The sequence below is a fragment of the Phalaenopsis equestris genome, unplaced genomic scaffold, assembly GCF_001263595.1.
Source record: "Phalaenopsis equestris unplaced genomic scaffold, ASM126359v1 Scaffold000036, whole genome shotgun sequence".
NCBI lineage: Eukaryota > Viridiplantae > Streptophyta > Magnoliopsida > Asparagales > Orchidaceae > Phalaenopsis > Phalaenopsis equestris.
Genome location: NW_018164478.1, coordinates 4,992,264 through 5,010,241, shown reverse-complemented (window position 1 = coordinate 5,010,241; position 17,978 = coordinate 4,992,264). Strand labels below are relative to the sequence as shown.

The 17,978-nt window shown below is 32.3% G+C and overlaps 1 protein-coding gene across 2 annotated transcripts; it reads left to right on the top strand.

Annotated features, from left to right (window-relative positions):
* Positions 1-6,722: 6,722 nt before the first annotated feature.
* Positions 6,723-17,978, top strand: LOC110018926 (binding partner of ACD11 1-like; the record flags this gene model as incomplete). Of its 2 annotated transcripts, none has more annotated exon segments than XM_020716404.1 (5): positions 6,723-6,937; positions 10,728-10,831; positions 10,910-10,985; positions 17,400-17,480; positions 17,569-17,978. In XM_020716404.1, coding segments are annotated over 5 exon segments (680 nt in total), but the record flags the coding sequence as incomplete, so codon positions are not given.

Here is a 17,978-nt window from a genome sequence, read left to right as displayed (position 1 = left end):
TCTCAAGCAACAAAATGAAGCACCATTATGAGCCATATTGCGAGAAAGTTCATCAAGGAAACAAACAATTACAAGAATCAATAGATCCAAATGTTTTGTGAAGCAGAAAAATGTATACTTTCCAAGCGTGGGTAGCATATGAACAACAAATGAAAACATTCTCCGCAAATTTCATTAACAGTTTCAAATTCGTAGTTTCAACAAATAAAGTAGGAATTTTAGGAACTGCAAAAGAAGAATACTCATTCTCCACAGATTTGAAGCATTTCTCTGCACCAAAATTCTCCCAAGACTGCAAGAATTATGATAAAATGAATTAAATAATGTAGAGGAACAGAGATGTAAGATAACCTGCCTAAAGATAAAGAACTTGCTATAATGCTAAAGCCACATTCAATATTCGTATAATGTTGAAGCCACATAGTTACACCCAAACCAACGCCTATTAACGATACATGTTGCAATTTATATGTATTTACACAACTTAAAATGCAACAGTTAATACTAAAATTGGATCCTCAGTAGAATATTCACTAACATGCTACAGTGAAACACATTTTTCCAAGAAAAAAATAGGCTTTATCTCATCACATACAGAGCAACATACTAAAATGCAACCTTGATAAATAGGCTCCATCTAACATAAAATTCAAGATGCATTCGAAAATGATGAAGCATATAGGATGTCCAATACCAACTCTGATACATGCACCGAAATTCCAGGTTCATATGTATAATTTAACTTAGGTGTTAAATTCTTCTACAAAAGACTTTGCTAATTAAAATACTTATTCAAATGATGGAGCATTTACAACATGCATCAAAATTCCAGATTCATTATCCCCTCTGGATAAAAGAGAACAAAATTTATACCATGTATCTACAAAAGACATGCTTATAACAAATTACTTGAAATAGAAATATTAAATATTCATTTATCAATTGAGAGACGCAAATAATCAAGATGCGGCTCAGGGTGGAGCCTCTTGAAAATCTGTCTGCGGGTTCGGTGCTCAAGAATCTTGACACATTTTAAATAGAATATAGGATCAACAAAAACTTCAGGAATTTCATTTAAAAAATTCATAAAACCATCAATAGTGGGATCATCCACCATAGGTTCAATTGATAACGATGCTTCAAATACAATTATCAGTCTATCAATTGAGCTCTACATGAAAACATCTTTATTTTTTTTCTTTTTTTTTCATCTTACGCCTCTTTTTTTTTTCCATCTTACGCCTCAATTGATTGGCCAGTTGACTCAAGCTCTCTAGGGTTTATGCCAGGGCCTTCACCTAAACCGATAACCTGATCGAGGATCACCTTAGCTGAGATGCCAACAAAACTCTGCTGGCTTCGGTTGAACGTTTGCTGACCCGTAGTGACAACCCCTTTGAAAATAACATCCAATTTGTCTTCCAAGTCCGATTAAATTCCGCACAACTTAAATTTCTTTGAATTAGGTACTGCCCGCGACAAGGAGGGAGGGATAGGAGCATATTAGGTGAAATATAAGTATAAATGTAAATTAACAAAAGAGTTTGCAGGAGTACAATTATTATCTCTAATTTTTCAGTCTACCATTCCTCTGAAGCGTCTACGGTACGCTTGACAGGATCCGAACCCAGTCCCATCGATCCCCGTTTAAGTTCTTTCCATAACTTCTAATATTTCTTTAGTTGATCCCACTTGCTATTGAATTTCAATCTATCATAAGCTCGTCCTATCAATTCTATAAACTAATTGGAATTCTGCCACCCTTCTTTGTTAAAGTAGATTGTCGGTCTATTTTCAAGTTCAATCTCTTTAATACATAGATTGCATAAAATGTTGGTAACTTCCTTATCCCACATTGCTGATGTAGCTCCTTATTTGTTTTTAGACATAATGGGACTACTAAAAAATATGGATCAAATAATGTGCTCGTATTGATAGTATAATAAAACAACAGTTGAAAAAAAAACATTGCCTTGGATAAAAAAGAAAATCATGTGATGTATGTCTTCCAAAATGAAGTACAAATATTTTTAAAAATAAATTATTTGAGAGAATGCCAGCAATATTTGATTTGACAATAGTCCAATGTCGACTTAGAAAATTGTCCAAACAAACAGTCCAAACTGAAGATCCAGAAATATTATTTGCATTACATGTTAAATTTGGCCACAAAATTGATATTGCATTTGAAGCTATTCAACTGCATCTCGAGAATCCTTTAAATTATAAATAAAAAATAACTCCTAATCACATTTAAGAAGCTTTCTTTCTCAAACCCAACAATTTCCTTTGTGTAGTCATGTTTGCTTTAGGAAAGGTCAAGCACAACATAAGATAAGCCAAACACAATCAAACAATTTAAGGCTTTGCCTCGTCAATTTATCATCCATCACACTACCAAGCTAAATGCCCTCGTGTTGTAAATGTGCATTCGGCCTTTATTCAAGAATTTGAACTATTACTCTAGTTTAGCTTCTAAAAGCAATGCCTCCAATTTTGACTCAATATTTTCCTTCCATACCTCATAATGATCAAAGAATATCACTGTAGGAAGTCCAAAACACCTCCAAATAATAGTATCAACGCAAATAAGCACAGGTATTGCACAATATAAGTATCAAACATCAAATCCATAACCAGAAACATCAGATTCATCAGTAATATTCCGCTTGATAAAAAAAAAAATTCCAAGCCATTGTGCTACTTCAACGAGGAAGATGAAACCGTGAACAAAGAAATAACATCAGATTCATTCGCAGAGAAGTGCAGAATGACTTAATATATAAATCAAGACAAAGAAATAACCGAGGAAGATGAAGGAAAGCAGGACTCGATTAGCATTCTCAGGAAGATAATCGCAGAAATCCAAAGAAACAGAGCAAAAATAGCATTCTCACAAACATACCTTCATAGACTCTATTAGGGTTCTACGAAGGAGATACGAACGAGAGCTGCTAACAAAATTAGGGCAAAGAAGCAACGAGGGGCGCAAGAGCTGCTTGTGAAATTAGGGCAGATGAGTGACGAGACGAGTGGTAGCGAGAGTCTTTCTAAATAATGAAACGCAGATTGCGGGTTTCGCGTGTAATGGTAAAATTGAAACTCCATTTTGTAAAGCGTATCCGACACGTGTTTTTCAAACGCGAGATAGCGTTTTCAAAACGCCACCGCAGCAAAAACAACCTCCCAAATGCACCCTCGACCAATTTTAGCTTGTAAATTAGCTGAACAATTTTCTAAAATAATACTATGGGCCCTGTTCGGCTTATTTTTATTTAGAGTATAGAAATTTTGTTTTTATTTGATTTTTTTTATTTAAACGGCAAAGCATGAGTCATTTGCGAACAAATAATCATTTTATATTTAAATCTTTTTATTTATATTCAAAAATAATTTAAATATATATTAATATATTTTATACTATTTTTAATTAATAATTTAAATTAATTATAAATCATTGTAATCTTGTAAATAATTAAATTATTTAAAAAAAAGACTCATTAATTATATCTATATATAATATAATTTTATTATTTAGAGTCAAAAACAATTATTACCTCTAATTTTTCAGTCCACCATTCCTCTAAAGCGTCTACGGTACGCTTGACAGGATCCGAACCCAGTCCCATCGATCCCCGTTTAAGTTCTTTCCATAACTTCTAATATTTCTTTAGTTGATCCCACTTGCTATTGAATTTCAATCTATCATAAGCTCGTCCTATCAATTCTATAAACTAATTGGAATTCTGCCACCCTTCTTTGTTAAAGTAGATTGTCGGTCTATTTTCAAGTTCAATCTCTTTAATACATAGATTGCATAAAATGTTGGTAACTTCCTTATCCCACATTGCTGATGTAGCTCCTTCTTTGTTTTTAGACATAATGGGACTACTAAAAAAATGTATCAAATAATGCGCTCATATTGATAGTATAATAAAACAGTAGTTGAAAAAAAAAAACATTGCCTTGGATAAAAAAGAAAATCATGTGATGCATGTCTTCCAAAATGAAGTACAAATATTTTTAAAAATAAATAATTTAAAAAAATGCTAACAATGTTTGATTTGACAATAGTCTAATAACGACTCAGAAAATAGTCTAAACGGAAGATCCAGAAATATCCCCTGCATTACATGTTAAATTTGGCCACAAAATTGATATTGCATTTGAAGTTATGCAATTGCATCTTAACTCCTAATCACATTTAAGAAGCTTTCATTCTCAAATACAACAATTTCCTTATGCAGTCATGTTTGCTTTAGGAAAGGTCAAGCGCAACATAAGGTAGTTATTAATAAGCCAAACACAATCAAACAATTTAAGGTTTTGCCTCATCAATTTATCATCCATCATACTACCAAGCTAAATGCCCTTGTGTTGTAAATGTACATTCGAGCTTTATTCAAGAATTTGAACTTTTACTCTAGTTTAGCTTCTAAAAGCAATGCCTCCAATTTTGACCCAATATTTTCCTTTCATACCTCATAATGATCAAATAATATCACTGTAGGAAGTCCAAAACACCTTCAAATAATAGTATCAATGCAAACAAGCACAGGTATTGCATAATACAAGTATCAAATATCAGATCCATGACCAGAAATAACATCATATCCATAACCAGAAACATCAGATTCATTAGTAATAGTCTGCTTGATAAAAAAAATTCCAAACCATCGTGCTACTTCAGCGAGGAAGATGAAACCGTAACAAAGAAATAACATCAGATCCATTCGCAAAGAAGTGCAGAATGACTTAATATATAAATTAGGACAAAGAAATAACCAAAGAAGATGAAGGAAATCAGGACTCAATTAGCATTCTCAGGAAGACAATCGCATAAATCCAAAGAAATGGAACAAAAGTAGCATTCTCACAAACATACCTTCAAAGACTCTATTAGGGTTCTACGAAGGAGATACGAATGAGAGCTGCTTCCAAAATTAGGGCAGAGAAGCGACGAGGGGCACGAGAGCTGCTTGTGAAATTAGGGCAGATGAGCGACGAGACGAGTGGTAGCGAGAGTCTTTCTAAACAATTAAACGCAAATTGCGGGTAGGACCCCGAGAATCGCGTGTAATAGTAAAATTGAAACTCCGTTTTGTAAAACGTATCCGACACGTGTTTTTCAAACGTGAGATAACGTTTTCAAAATGCCATCGCAGCAAAAACACCCTCCCAAATGCACCCTCGACCAATTTTAGCTTGTAAATTAGCCAAACAATTTTCTAAAAAAATACTATGGGCCCAGTTCGGCTTATTTTTATTTAGAGTATAGAAAATTTATTTTTCTTTGATTCTTTTATTAAAACGGAAAAACATGAGTTATTTGCGAACAAATAATCATTTTATATTTAAATCTTTCTATTTATATTCAAAAAATAATTTAAATATATATTAATATATTTTAGACTATTTTTTAATTAATGATTTAAATTAATTATAAATCTTTGTAATATGGTAGATAATTAAATTATTTTAAAAAAAGTACTCATTAATTATATATATATATATATATATAATTTAATTTTAATATTTAGAGTCAAAATGAGTCAAACATGAACAACAAATTTTTATTCGTGTTCGGCTCGTTTATATACCGAGTGAAAAAAAGTATTTGTGTTCACCTTGTTTGCTTAGCAAATAAATAAAACACGTGTTTCTTAGCGAATCGATAATGAACTTTTCGATAACAACGAGTCATTTTGAAGCCCTACCGTGAATATTTAGGTCGAGCTTTTGAAGACTGATTTAATAATTATTTAATTTAAATAATTAAATTTCTTAGAGTTATTAGATCTCCTCATATTTGCTCAACAGTTCTAAAATTTTTAAATGGGAGTATTTTCAATGTGATATGAAATATTTGAGTGGTGTAAATGAAGAATTAAAGTGTAGGTGTTTGAACTTAAAAGTTTGATATTCATATAATTATCCATCTAACTGCTAAACTTTTAACATATATTAATCAATTCCATATATATACATATCTAAGATTTAAATTAATTACATAACAATAATTAATTAATTGCCCAACCCTTAAATTTGTTATATATTTAACACTTTTAAGTTTCAATAATTTCTTACACAATAAATTTGCTTATGGAGTTTAAAAAATGTGGCTGTTGCAGCATTCTTTGAAACTGATTTTTGTTTAATAATTATTTTCAAACAACTGCACCAGTTAGACAATCAATTTTTCCGCAGTAGCCTTCTGGCACAGCGCAGCTGCAGCCGCCCTAAACAGAACTAGTTTTCATATTACTTTTAAAGATTTTTAAGAACAAAGCTGATTAGCACCCACTGCTTGGGATACTTAAGTAAATTTAAAAACAATAATTAAATAGACATTCAACGAGCTATTAATAGTCAAAGACGCAATCAATCTTTAAATAATAATTTTAAAAAAATTTCAAAGTGCATTATGAATATATATATATATATATCATCTTCCTTTAAAAAATTTAACTCTCTAAAATAACAACTTAAAGCTAAAATAAAACTGCATTCAGCCATTAGTTCGTAAACTTGACAGGACTTCGAAGAAGGGATGAAAGCAAGATCACTTTAGCACGAATCATATAGCAAATCTGACGGCAACGAACGTTTTAATGCCATTGACAACTTCCGCACCATATTTTTTATGCGTACGGACAGACTCTCCAGATCGTGTCTCAACACGCTACCACGTCATTGATACGGTTCGGTGATCCAACGGCAGGGAGAGCGAGTGGCTCCCGCGACACGAACCCCCAGAGAGCTTTCTCTCTCTACCTCTCTTTTCTCACCTTCGCCTTCGCCCACGATTTCTACTCCGATGCACCATTCGTAAACTCTCTTCTCTCTCTCTCTCATCCTCGAAGAAGTTTCTGCCTCAAGCTAGAATCTCCATTTTTGCCTTTGCGCTCAAGGTTTCTGAGTTACTGTCATGACGGCGGTGAGAATTCTTTGTCCGATTGGATCTTTGGAACTTATTTTGCTATTTTCTTTCGTCGTTGAAAGTTGGATTGAATTATGGATGTGGCTAGATTTTTGGTGTCGTTTGCAGCTGCGCTTGTTTTCTTCGTTTCGTGAATTTTCGATTTGGAACTGTTGGGGGTTCACGGTGATCTATTCGATTTATGCTTGGATAATTGATTGTTTGTAGGCGTTAATTATTTTTATTAACTAGCCAGAGAAAGTTAGAGGAAGATTTCTTAGTGGAGATTTGTACGGGCTTGTTTTGATGGGAGCTTTTCTTGTTATATAAGGTAGCTGATGATTTCTTTGACTCGTTTCGGTCTGGTTGTGGAGTGTGGGAGAAACTATGCAGAGACTTTACCTTGTGGACAGTCTTGTGAGGCCTGGTAACAGAGCTTATTGTTACCTCCCAAAAGAGCCCTTTAGAGAGGTGGGTTGGACTTAAATACTGCTTTTGGGTGTAGTCGATGTGGAACTATTTATCTGTGAGATTATGCTTTAATTCGGCCTGGTAACAGAGCTTATTGTTACCTCCCAAAAGAGTACTTTAAAGAGGTGGGTAGGACTTAAATACTGCTTTTCGGTGTAATCGATGTGGAACTATTTGTGAGATTATGCTTTAATTCGCTAATTCGGAGTATTGCTACCTTTCAAGAGATAAGCTTCCGGGCTTTTAATTACGTTAGTTGTTCGTTTTAAGTGTGAAATTGATTGTTTATTGTTCGTGTATTTAAATATTCAAATATAATAAGTTATGGATATGCGTGATTGCTGGGATTGATGGAGAGGTTTGATTACAAATTTATGGATGGAATGGATTTGTACTTTTGCGGCTTCACGAAATAAGGAATCATTATTGGCATTGATTGACCGCGTTGATCGAAGAAAGATGTGATACTTGATCGAACCTGGATCTGATATAAAAATTGATTGAGGGGGGAGAAAGAAAACTTACTCACATAAGTTTGATCTAGAGAGCACTGGTTCGGCATTACATAGTTGCTATTTTCTTCATTATTTGTTAAACAAACCTAAAATTTTGAAATCAAATAGAATCCCATTCAAAATCAAATCATTTCGTAGCAACCATTCAAATTCAAACATAAAACCATCCGAAGAGGATGATTGAACCTGATAACTGAATTTAATGGAAAAAAAAAAACAGTGAAGTTTGATCAAAAAGTAAAGATTGGCGAAACAGACCTTGAAACTATTGATTCAACTCTTTTGTAGCTTGGCTCATCTTCTTTTTATTTGCTTATGAAAAATGTGGTCTTTATGGAGTAAACTAGTTGAATTATCCCGCATCAATTCATGAAACTAGCAAAGAAATATTCCTGAAGAGTTTACATGAGGTGGCTTAGGCAGAGGTGGTGACATAACCGGATCATCTAATAGAAGAGGCGCTCATGCAACACGTAATGCAGCAAGAATTTAACGAATACATTGAGATTTGGAGCTGTGGCTGCTTGGTGACTCTTTGCTTGATATATTTGTGAGATTTTTTTCTATTGGACTAATTATGGACTAGATGGTAGCGAGAATGTCAACAAAAACTCAATCTTTTGCAGGTGCAGCTTAAGGAAATTATGGTAATCTAAGGGGCCCTTTGGGATCACATTTGATTTTTCTTTTTGTTTTTATTCTGCATTGTTTATGTTTTGGTTTAAAATAATACATGTTTGATATGATATAACATGCCTAATTATTTTTAAAAATAAAAAATAAAAGGATGAAAAAATGCATTAAAGAAACATGTTTTTAAAATAAAAGCAAAAATAAGAATAAAAAACAAAAAATGAAAGTGAGCCCAAACAAACCGTAAGATAGTGTGTGTGTGTCTTAATATAAAGATGAGGGAATTGGTGTAGGAATCTGAATAGAATCTCCAGGAAATTTGCTTCATGTTGAACAACATTAAAAATAAAATAATAAAAAAAAGCATTCTCAAGCTTAGGTGCTTCATCAAACATAAGTTGTAACCTAACTTTTGATATTATTTCTGACTTAAGATCAGCCACGACAGCAAACTCGAACACTGGTAATTCATAATTCTTTCCAAAATCTATATCATACTCAGAAAAAGTCTGTCAATCACAAACATCTTAGATTAATGGTTGAGTTAGGGAAGCTATTGTAATTTTTTTTTTGGGTGATTTAGGTAATGATTCTAGCAAAAGTATATATTGTGATTGGATGAGTGTAAAATTGAAACTTATTGAATGTGCAGATGTGAGTTTAATGACTGCATGGTATATCACATCACATGTTTTTTCTTGATAGATCCAAGGATTCTTCTTTCATTGCCATGTATGATAAATTTCTAGCACATATGGTTTATTTGGAAAAGTTTTGAAGTTTGCAGGACTAGAGAAAAAAATTGAAGATAATTTATATTCTACTGCTATGATATGACATAATGTTCTGGTTTTCCTTTAAATGTTAGTCCTTTTGAAAAGTCAATGGCCCTCTCCACCCCAACATGCACACACACATTATGACTTAAATGATTGGTTCTAATTTGATAAGCCTTATTGTATTTTATATTATATTTCTTATGAAACCTGCCTATTTGTTAGTTTTTTTGACCCAAAACTCAAGAGGTAAACTTATATTTATTTAACTATTACCACATGTTTCTTAACTTCAAGATCCGTATAAAGCATTGTGCAATCCGGAAATTATCAATTTGACATACCAGAGCAATGGTGTGAGGGATTCAATCTTGAAATTGTTGTTGAGATATTCTTGATTAGTAGCATGATGAAATAGGCAGAAGTTGTATTGTGAGTCACATGGTCCAAATGGAGAAATTGCTACTAGTTCCATTCATTTATTTCGTGTAGCCTTTCACCAAGCAGTATATTTACAATATTAGGTTCTTTGAAAATTTATGAATCAGTAGGTTTTGATATATTCAAATAAGGATAGAACTAATGATTTTGGATAAGTCCTTTTTTTTGTTATAAATCCTTGAACTGTTTTGTCGAAGCTCAGAAACACATGGAACCTATTCATTAATTTTAAAAATTTGGTGCCAATCTTTTATATTCCTAGATTTTTTTTGACCTTACGTTGGTAAGGATGGGATGTGTCATGAATTTTGTGGTTAGATATTCTTACCCTGTCTTTATGATGCTGTGATATTCACTGTGCTAGTCTAGTCTAATGTTTGACAATTTTATATGCTGTTAAATTTTTATTTTTCACATTGTATGCCTTCTCTAATGCTAAACCATATTTAAAATCTTATCCTAGCGCAGCTATATCTCCTCCACCAGTTTGTTATTTATTCATTTTCTTTTATTTGCCAAATTTATATGATGTTTCACTTTCATTCTACCTATTTTATGCTTTTCTATACCGTTAAAATGCATTTAAAATCTTAGTTTTGTTTTGCGATATTGCTTCTGCAAGCTTAATGCGGCTTTTCCTTCCATGGCTTTTAATTTAATTTGTGGAGCTGATTTTCAATCTATCTGTTCTTCAAAGAATACCTTAATAGAAATATTAAGAAACATGCTTTAGTCTTATTGGCAAGAATGCTATGCTACATATTGAGGCTTTTTTTTTTGTTCATTTGATTTTCAAATCCTAATATTAACTGTCTGGAGTCTTAATTAATTGTGGTAAACTTATTGCAATGCTCGCATTGGATGAAAGTAGATGTCTTTGTGGAAATCCTATTTTTACAATTATTTTTTCTTTTATTTTTGGTTTGGAGGAAATTTTGAATCAAATCCTAAAAGTTTTAGTTGGATTTATAGGGAAGGACAGTCAACGTCAGCAATGTTTCACTTGGTGCGACTGAGCAAGACATAAAGGAATTCTTCTCCTTTTCCGGTGACATTGAATATGTTGAAATGAGAAGGCATGCTTCTACTATTGCTGATAGTTTCTTTTATTTTACACCCTAAATACAACACTGAGTGTATAACAATTTTAACAGTGGTGATCAATGGTCTCAAGTGGCATATGTTACTTTTAAAGATAAACAGGGAGCGGAAACTGCTATTCTTCTTTCGGTATGTTCTTTTTTTATTTCCTCAAGTCTTCTTTCGGTATGTTTTTTTTTATTTCCTCGAGCTTTCAGTAAGATGCGCTTAATTCGAGTATTTGTTTTGACATGTGAATCACCATGGGGTGTTAAAATTTTCTTCCGATTTTTCTTAAGGATTTCATAGGAAAGGGAATATGAGAAAAAAATACATCTATTCTTATTTGTTATGTCTCACTAATTTTGCGTCAATTGCATTGGAATTCAACTCCAATATGAACTTTTTAAAAATGTATTTACATTGCACCCCATTCCTTGAAACCAAACAAACCCTAAGCATTAATAATTGAAACAAGCTTTATCTTATATTTTTCCCCTCTTCTTCTGGAGTAGTACCATTGGTCTAATTTACACAAAATTCTGGAATAATTATATTTGTTGAAAAAATAATGAAATATGTGAGCCTACATATGTAATTAAATGTGTATTAAATACTATTTTAAAATTAACCTTTTTTTAAATGATCTAATTAAGATTAAAGAAATAGGTGTTTTGGTATAAAGATTGTATGGAATAATTATGGTTGGAGATCTAATTACTTATTTTTAATTATATGATGGGCTAAATTAGAAATGTGATTTATCATTTCCGATAAAATGCGATCTTTTTGAAAAGACTTATTCTTTTAAATGTATTCTTTCGTTTAAATATGGTCATGGCCTCCAAACCATGTGATGATAATAAATTATTCTTATTCCCATTTTCTCTTACATTTCATCATCAGAAGAATACAGAGATTGATCCAAAGTGAAAATCATATTGGATTGGAAGATTCATAATCCAATATTCTTCTCATGGATCAAGTTCCACTTCCGCATTTATTTATTTACCTATATTGGTGAATTTGACATCTTCGATATATGGTTTTCTTCGGGTTTATTTAAAAGTTCTTTTTCTAACAAGTGATATCGGAGTCAGGTTTATGATGTCAAATTAGTGAAATTTACACAGACACAGATACATACATACATACAATAATCCAATCTAAAGATAGAATTTTGTATAATTGTCAGTATTTGATTACTGTATTAAAGAGTGCCACTTACAAATTAGAATATTAGAGTTATAATCACTTAGTATTGAGCGACCTGCAGTTCTTATAGATAAGAATTCTACTGATAATAAAAGGGACTTTGAAAAGTGGGATTATTCAAATCGTATGAGTCTGATGATCATCAAGTGTGGTATTTCAGAAGCCTTTAGGGGTGATGTGTCTGAAAAGATTACTACTGCCAAGGAATTCTTCGAGGAAATTGGAAAACGTCTTTCTTAAAATGATAAAGCTGAAACAAGTACTCTTCTTGCAAACTTGATTTCAATGAGGTATAACATAATAGAAAATATAAAGGAGTGCATCATGAAGATGTCCCACCCTGCTTCAAAACTGAAGATATTAAAATTAGAACTATCTGATGATTTGCTTGTACATTTAGTTTTGGTATAACTTCCTGCATAATCCATCAATTTAAGGTAAGTTATAACTGCTAAAATGATAAATAGTCTCTTAATGAGCTCATTTCTACTGTGTGCCAAGAGGAAGAAAGATTGAAGCATGAGAAGGCTGAAAACGTATACTTGGCAAATACCTTAATTAATAAGTTTAAGAAAAGGAAAATTGGATAAGGAAGCTGCCAATAATCCAGTTCAAAAGAAACAATATGACTAGACTTGTTTTTTTCTTAACAAGTCCAGTCATATTAAGAAATATTGTATTAAATATCATGCATGTCATATAAAGAAAGGTCCACTTCTCATTTTGGTTTGTTCTGAGGTTGATTTAGCTTCGATACAAATGCACACTTGGTGGATAGATTCTAGTATTTTTACTGCGTGTCTTTGCAAGGTTTCATGAATTATCTAAAGTCAAATGATGCACAACAGAGTATGTCTTCACTTTCGGGAACACAACATTGAGTTGAGTCTCTAGGCTATAGAAAATTGTTGCACTTTCAACTACAAAAGCTGAGTACATTGCTATCATTGAGGCTAACAAGAAAATATTTGGCTGCAAAGTTTTATGAGAGAATTGGGCAAGGAACAAGGGATTGCAAAACTTCATAGTGACAACATTAGTGCTATTCATTTAGTTAAGAATGTGTTTTTCTTGTCAAAATGAAACACATTCAGCTGAATGTATCACTTTATGTGTTCTCTCCTAGAAGATGGTCAATTATCCGTGGAGAAGATACATATTGTTTAGAATCCTACAGATATATTGATTAAGGTGGTTACAATTGAGAAATTGAAGGTATGCTTGGTTTCAGTTGGAAGTTAGGAAGGTTAAGACCATTGGTGAGTCATACTACTTTACACAGCTATGAAATGCAGATTTGGTGGAGAGGTGATTGTAAATCATACTTCAAGTTGGAGATTGTTATGTGTGGAGTCTGATTGACATGGAAAAGCACCTAGGAATAGTGCAGTGGGCAATACAACGCTCAGGGGGTGCCTCTGTTCCTAGCAGTGGCCAACCCAATGCTAGAGCAAGCGCCTCGGTGTTAGTCGGATGCTTAAAGTCCCAACCAAAGGTTCTTGTGCGGAAAATCACCGCCAATTGGGGTGCTTAAGTCCCTAGAAAATTAATTTACAGCATTTTTGAAACAAATCCCTAAAACTCGGCACTCGGGGTGGCACCTAGGTGCTTGTAACCGATTTCAGTAGTTCAAAATTTTAAGTTTCGAATTTCTTCACGGGAGGTTCATGTAAATAGTGTGAAAAGTGTAGCGAGTTGGTGTTAAATTTTTGTGAGTTCTGTTGTGCGAATGAGAAAAGAAAGAAGTGTTGATGAGTTTCAAGATAGTAGAGTTGCTTGAGTGTAGTGTAAAATATATAATTTCTTCTCATTTCTTAAAAAAATTCTTGGAGTGGCGTGCTTCCGTGATTTTTTTTCTGTTGTTTGGGTTTTCCACATTAAATCTTGGTGTGCTTTGCGTTTTATCTGGATTACTTATTTGTATGATTGGATTACTTATTTGTATGATTTTGTTCAAGTATTTTGTTACGGATCTCTCGAATAGGTGATTCACATTTATTTTAATCCCATAACAAGGATGTCTAGCTGAGACAGAACCTTACAGGCAAAATGAGAAAAAACTAGATTCTAGAACAGTTAGTTGCTCTTTTATTGGATACTCTGAGAGATCGATAGGTTACAATTTTTATGATCTCATTACTATTCTTATTCACACTATTACTTTTGATAATGATTATATTTTTATTCTCGACATTCATGAAATAACATATTCAAAATCTCAACATAATATCAGGCAACTTCCCAAGAAAATGAAATAATTATTCCTGTAGAACAAATTCAACAATTTGAAGATCATATGATGTAAAGAAGATCCACACCAGAAAGGAGAAATTGCAATTCCAAATGATTGCATAACTTTTTTCCAAGAACATGAAAATTATGTTGGAGTCGTGAAAATAATCGAATTAATTTCGACCAAGTCAAACTAATTTAGGATTCTCAAAGCTGGATCGATGCCATAAATGAAGAGATTAAATCCTTGCAAGACAATGAGATTTGAGATCTCATTCCATTATTTGAATGTGCGAAGTCTATTGGTTGTGAATGAATATTTAAAATAAAGAAGGATTCAAAAGTTAATGTAGAGAGATATAAGACACGTCTTGTTGCAGAAGGCTTTACTCAAGAAGAGGGTATTGATTATAAAGAGTCTTTCTCTTCGGTTTCAATGAAAGACTCTTGCAGAATCATCAAGACTCTTGTAGAACATTTTGATCTAGAGTGAATTCAAATGGATGTAAAAATAACATTTTAAATAGTAATATTAATGAAATAATTTATATGATGTAATCAGAAAACTTTGAATTAGGAGGCCCAAAGAAAATGGTTTGCAAACTAAAAAAATTCATTTATGTACTTGAACTAGTTTTCCGTCAGTGTTATTATAAATTTCATCATGTAATAATCTCAGTTGATTTTGAGATGAATGCAGTTGATTATTGTTTATATCATAAATTTAAGGAGAGTATGTATATATGTCTTATAATATATATGCATGATATACTCCATATTAGTACTGATAGTGGTTTACTGCATGAAACTAAAATACTTAAATCAAAGAAATTTGAAATGAATGATCTTGGTGGCATCATTTTTGTCTTAGGTATAAAAATATATCATGATCGTTCTCGTGGGATATTTGGTTGTCACAAAAGAGTTACATCAAGAAAATACTTAAAAGAATTTAAATGTGGAATTGTAAATCTTTTGACACTCCTATTGCTAAGGGAGACAAATGAAGTCTCAATCAGTGTCCTAAAAATAATCTTGAAGCTAAAGAAATGCAAAAAATTTCCCATGCAACAACTATTTGGAGTCTAATATATGCTCAGGTTTGCACACACGCACATATATAACATATATTGTTGGATTGCTAAGCAGATACTTAAGTAATCTTGGAATGGATCACTAGAGAGCAGCTAACAGATTATGAGATATTTACATAGAACAGATGATTACATGCTCACATATAGAAAATCAGACAAATTAGAGATCATTGGATATTTTGATTCAGATTTTGTTGGCTGTCAAGACACTAAAAAATCCACAAAAGGTCTATCTACTTGCGTGTTGGAGGAGTCATTTCTTGGAAGAGTTTTAGACAGACTCTTATAGTTTCTTCTACCATGAAAACAAAGTTTATAGCTTGTTATGAGGCTTCTAACTATAGAATATGGCTGAAAATTTTTATTAGCGCATTACAAATTTTAGAAGATATTGAAAGATCATTAATTTTATTTTGTGATAATAAATCAGCTGATATATTCTAATAATAATATGAGTACATCAAAATCAAAACATATATACATTAAATTCTTAATTGTAAAATAAAGACTTCAAAGTGAACAGTTGTCTATAGCTAACATTGATACAAATTTAATGACAGCAGAAACACTTACTAAAGGTCTTTCATGAGCATTTATTTACTCATATGGGTGTTGTATCATTTGATGATATGCTGGTATATTGTGAGTTTTTGTTTAGATGCTATTATGGGTATTTTGGATATTTTGAATATAAATATTTTATGTATAAATAAAGAATTTTATTTATTCTGCTCTGATTTTAAATAAGTTGATCTCATTAAGGAATAAAGTTGGACCAATTGAAAATAGACATGCTTAGATCACATACATGTTATTTTCATTATACACATTCATATTTGATTAATGTCATATAGTTATATTAATATATGTAATCATTGATGGATTCAGTTATCTTAAATATAACAAAAATTGCTTTGATCATATATCCATATAACTAATGGATGATATTGTTAAGATATATCTCTATTTAAATTAGCAAAATGTTTGAGCTCATAAAGTTATACACTTTTCTTAAGGAACATATATAGCCCAAGTGGAAAATTGTTAGAAAAAATAATCAAATATGTGGGCCTACCATATGTAATTAAATATGAATCAAATGCTGTTTTAAAATCTTACTCTTTTTTAAGGTGAATTAATATTAAAGAAATACGGGTTCTGGTATAAAATAAAATATGAAATAATTATGTATAGGGACCTAATTATTTGTTTTTAATGATATTGTGGACTAAATTAGAAATATGACACATCCTTTTTGATAAGATACAATCTTTAGAAAGAGACATTCTTTTAGATGTGTTCTTTCACTTAAATATGGTTATGGTCCCCAATTCAAAAGATGATAAGAAATTATTCTTATTCTAACATCTCTAACATCCTATCATCAGAAGAATGCAAAGATTGTTCTAAATAGAAAATCATATTGGATTAGAAGGTTTATAAACCAAATATTCTCTCTCATGATTTAAGTTTTGTTTCCGCATTTATTTATTTACTTATCTATATTGATGTATTTTACATCTTCGTTATCGGGTTTTCTCTTCAGATTTATTTAAATGATTTTTTTGACAATATTTTTTTTATTTTTGTGTGCTTGTTGTACCCAAAAACACACAACCCAATTCTTTTATATCATATAAAAATATCGCTGTTTCAGTTTTTTTAAAAAGTGAAATAAACCTTTTTCATGCATAGGTAAAAGTAAAATATTTATTTTTGTGTGCTTGTTGTACCCAAAAACACACCACCCAAATCTTTTATATCATATAAAAATATCGCTGTTTTGTTTTTTTAAAAAGTGAAATAAACCTTTTTCATGCGTAGGTAAAAGTAAAATAGCACATATGTAAAATTTGAAATTTAGGTGTTAGATATGCAAGTACATAGGAAATGTGTAGCACGCATGTTAATCTTCCATGAAATTATCATCTATTTTAGAGGCATTGCCGTCGTCGCATGTAAGATTCTCAAGATCTCCAACAAAAATCATGACATAAAAGCTAACATATTTGTAATTTTACAGGGTGCCACCATTGTCGATCTCTCGGTCGTCATCACCCTCGACCCCGATTACCAGTTACCTCCATCTGCTTCAGCTCCTCCTGTGGTCAATCAAACTAAAATCCTTCACTGTTTTTGTTTTCTTTGAATAATTTTATTTTCTTAACCCAAACTTATTTGTTAATCTACAGCCATCTGCTTCACACCCCGCTGCTGGCGCCGAAACAGCAGTCCAAAAGGCTGAAGATGTTGTGAGCACAATGCTTGCTAAGGGCTTCATCCTGGGCAAAGATGCTCTCAACAAAGCCAAATCTTTGGATGAAAAACATCAATTCACATCCACTGCTACTGCCAAAGTTGCTTCCTTTGACAAAAAGATTGGACTGAGCGAGAAGATCAGCATCGGCACTTCGGCCGTCAATGAGAAGGTCAAGGAGATGGACCAAAAGTTTCAGGTCTCTGAGAAGACGAAGTCGGCATTCGCCGTCGCTGAGCAGAAAGTGAGCTCTGCAGGCTCCACCATCATGAAGAATAGGTATGTGCTCACCGGAACGGCATGGGCTACCGGACTCTTCAACAAGGCAGCAAAGACTGCTTCCGA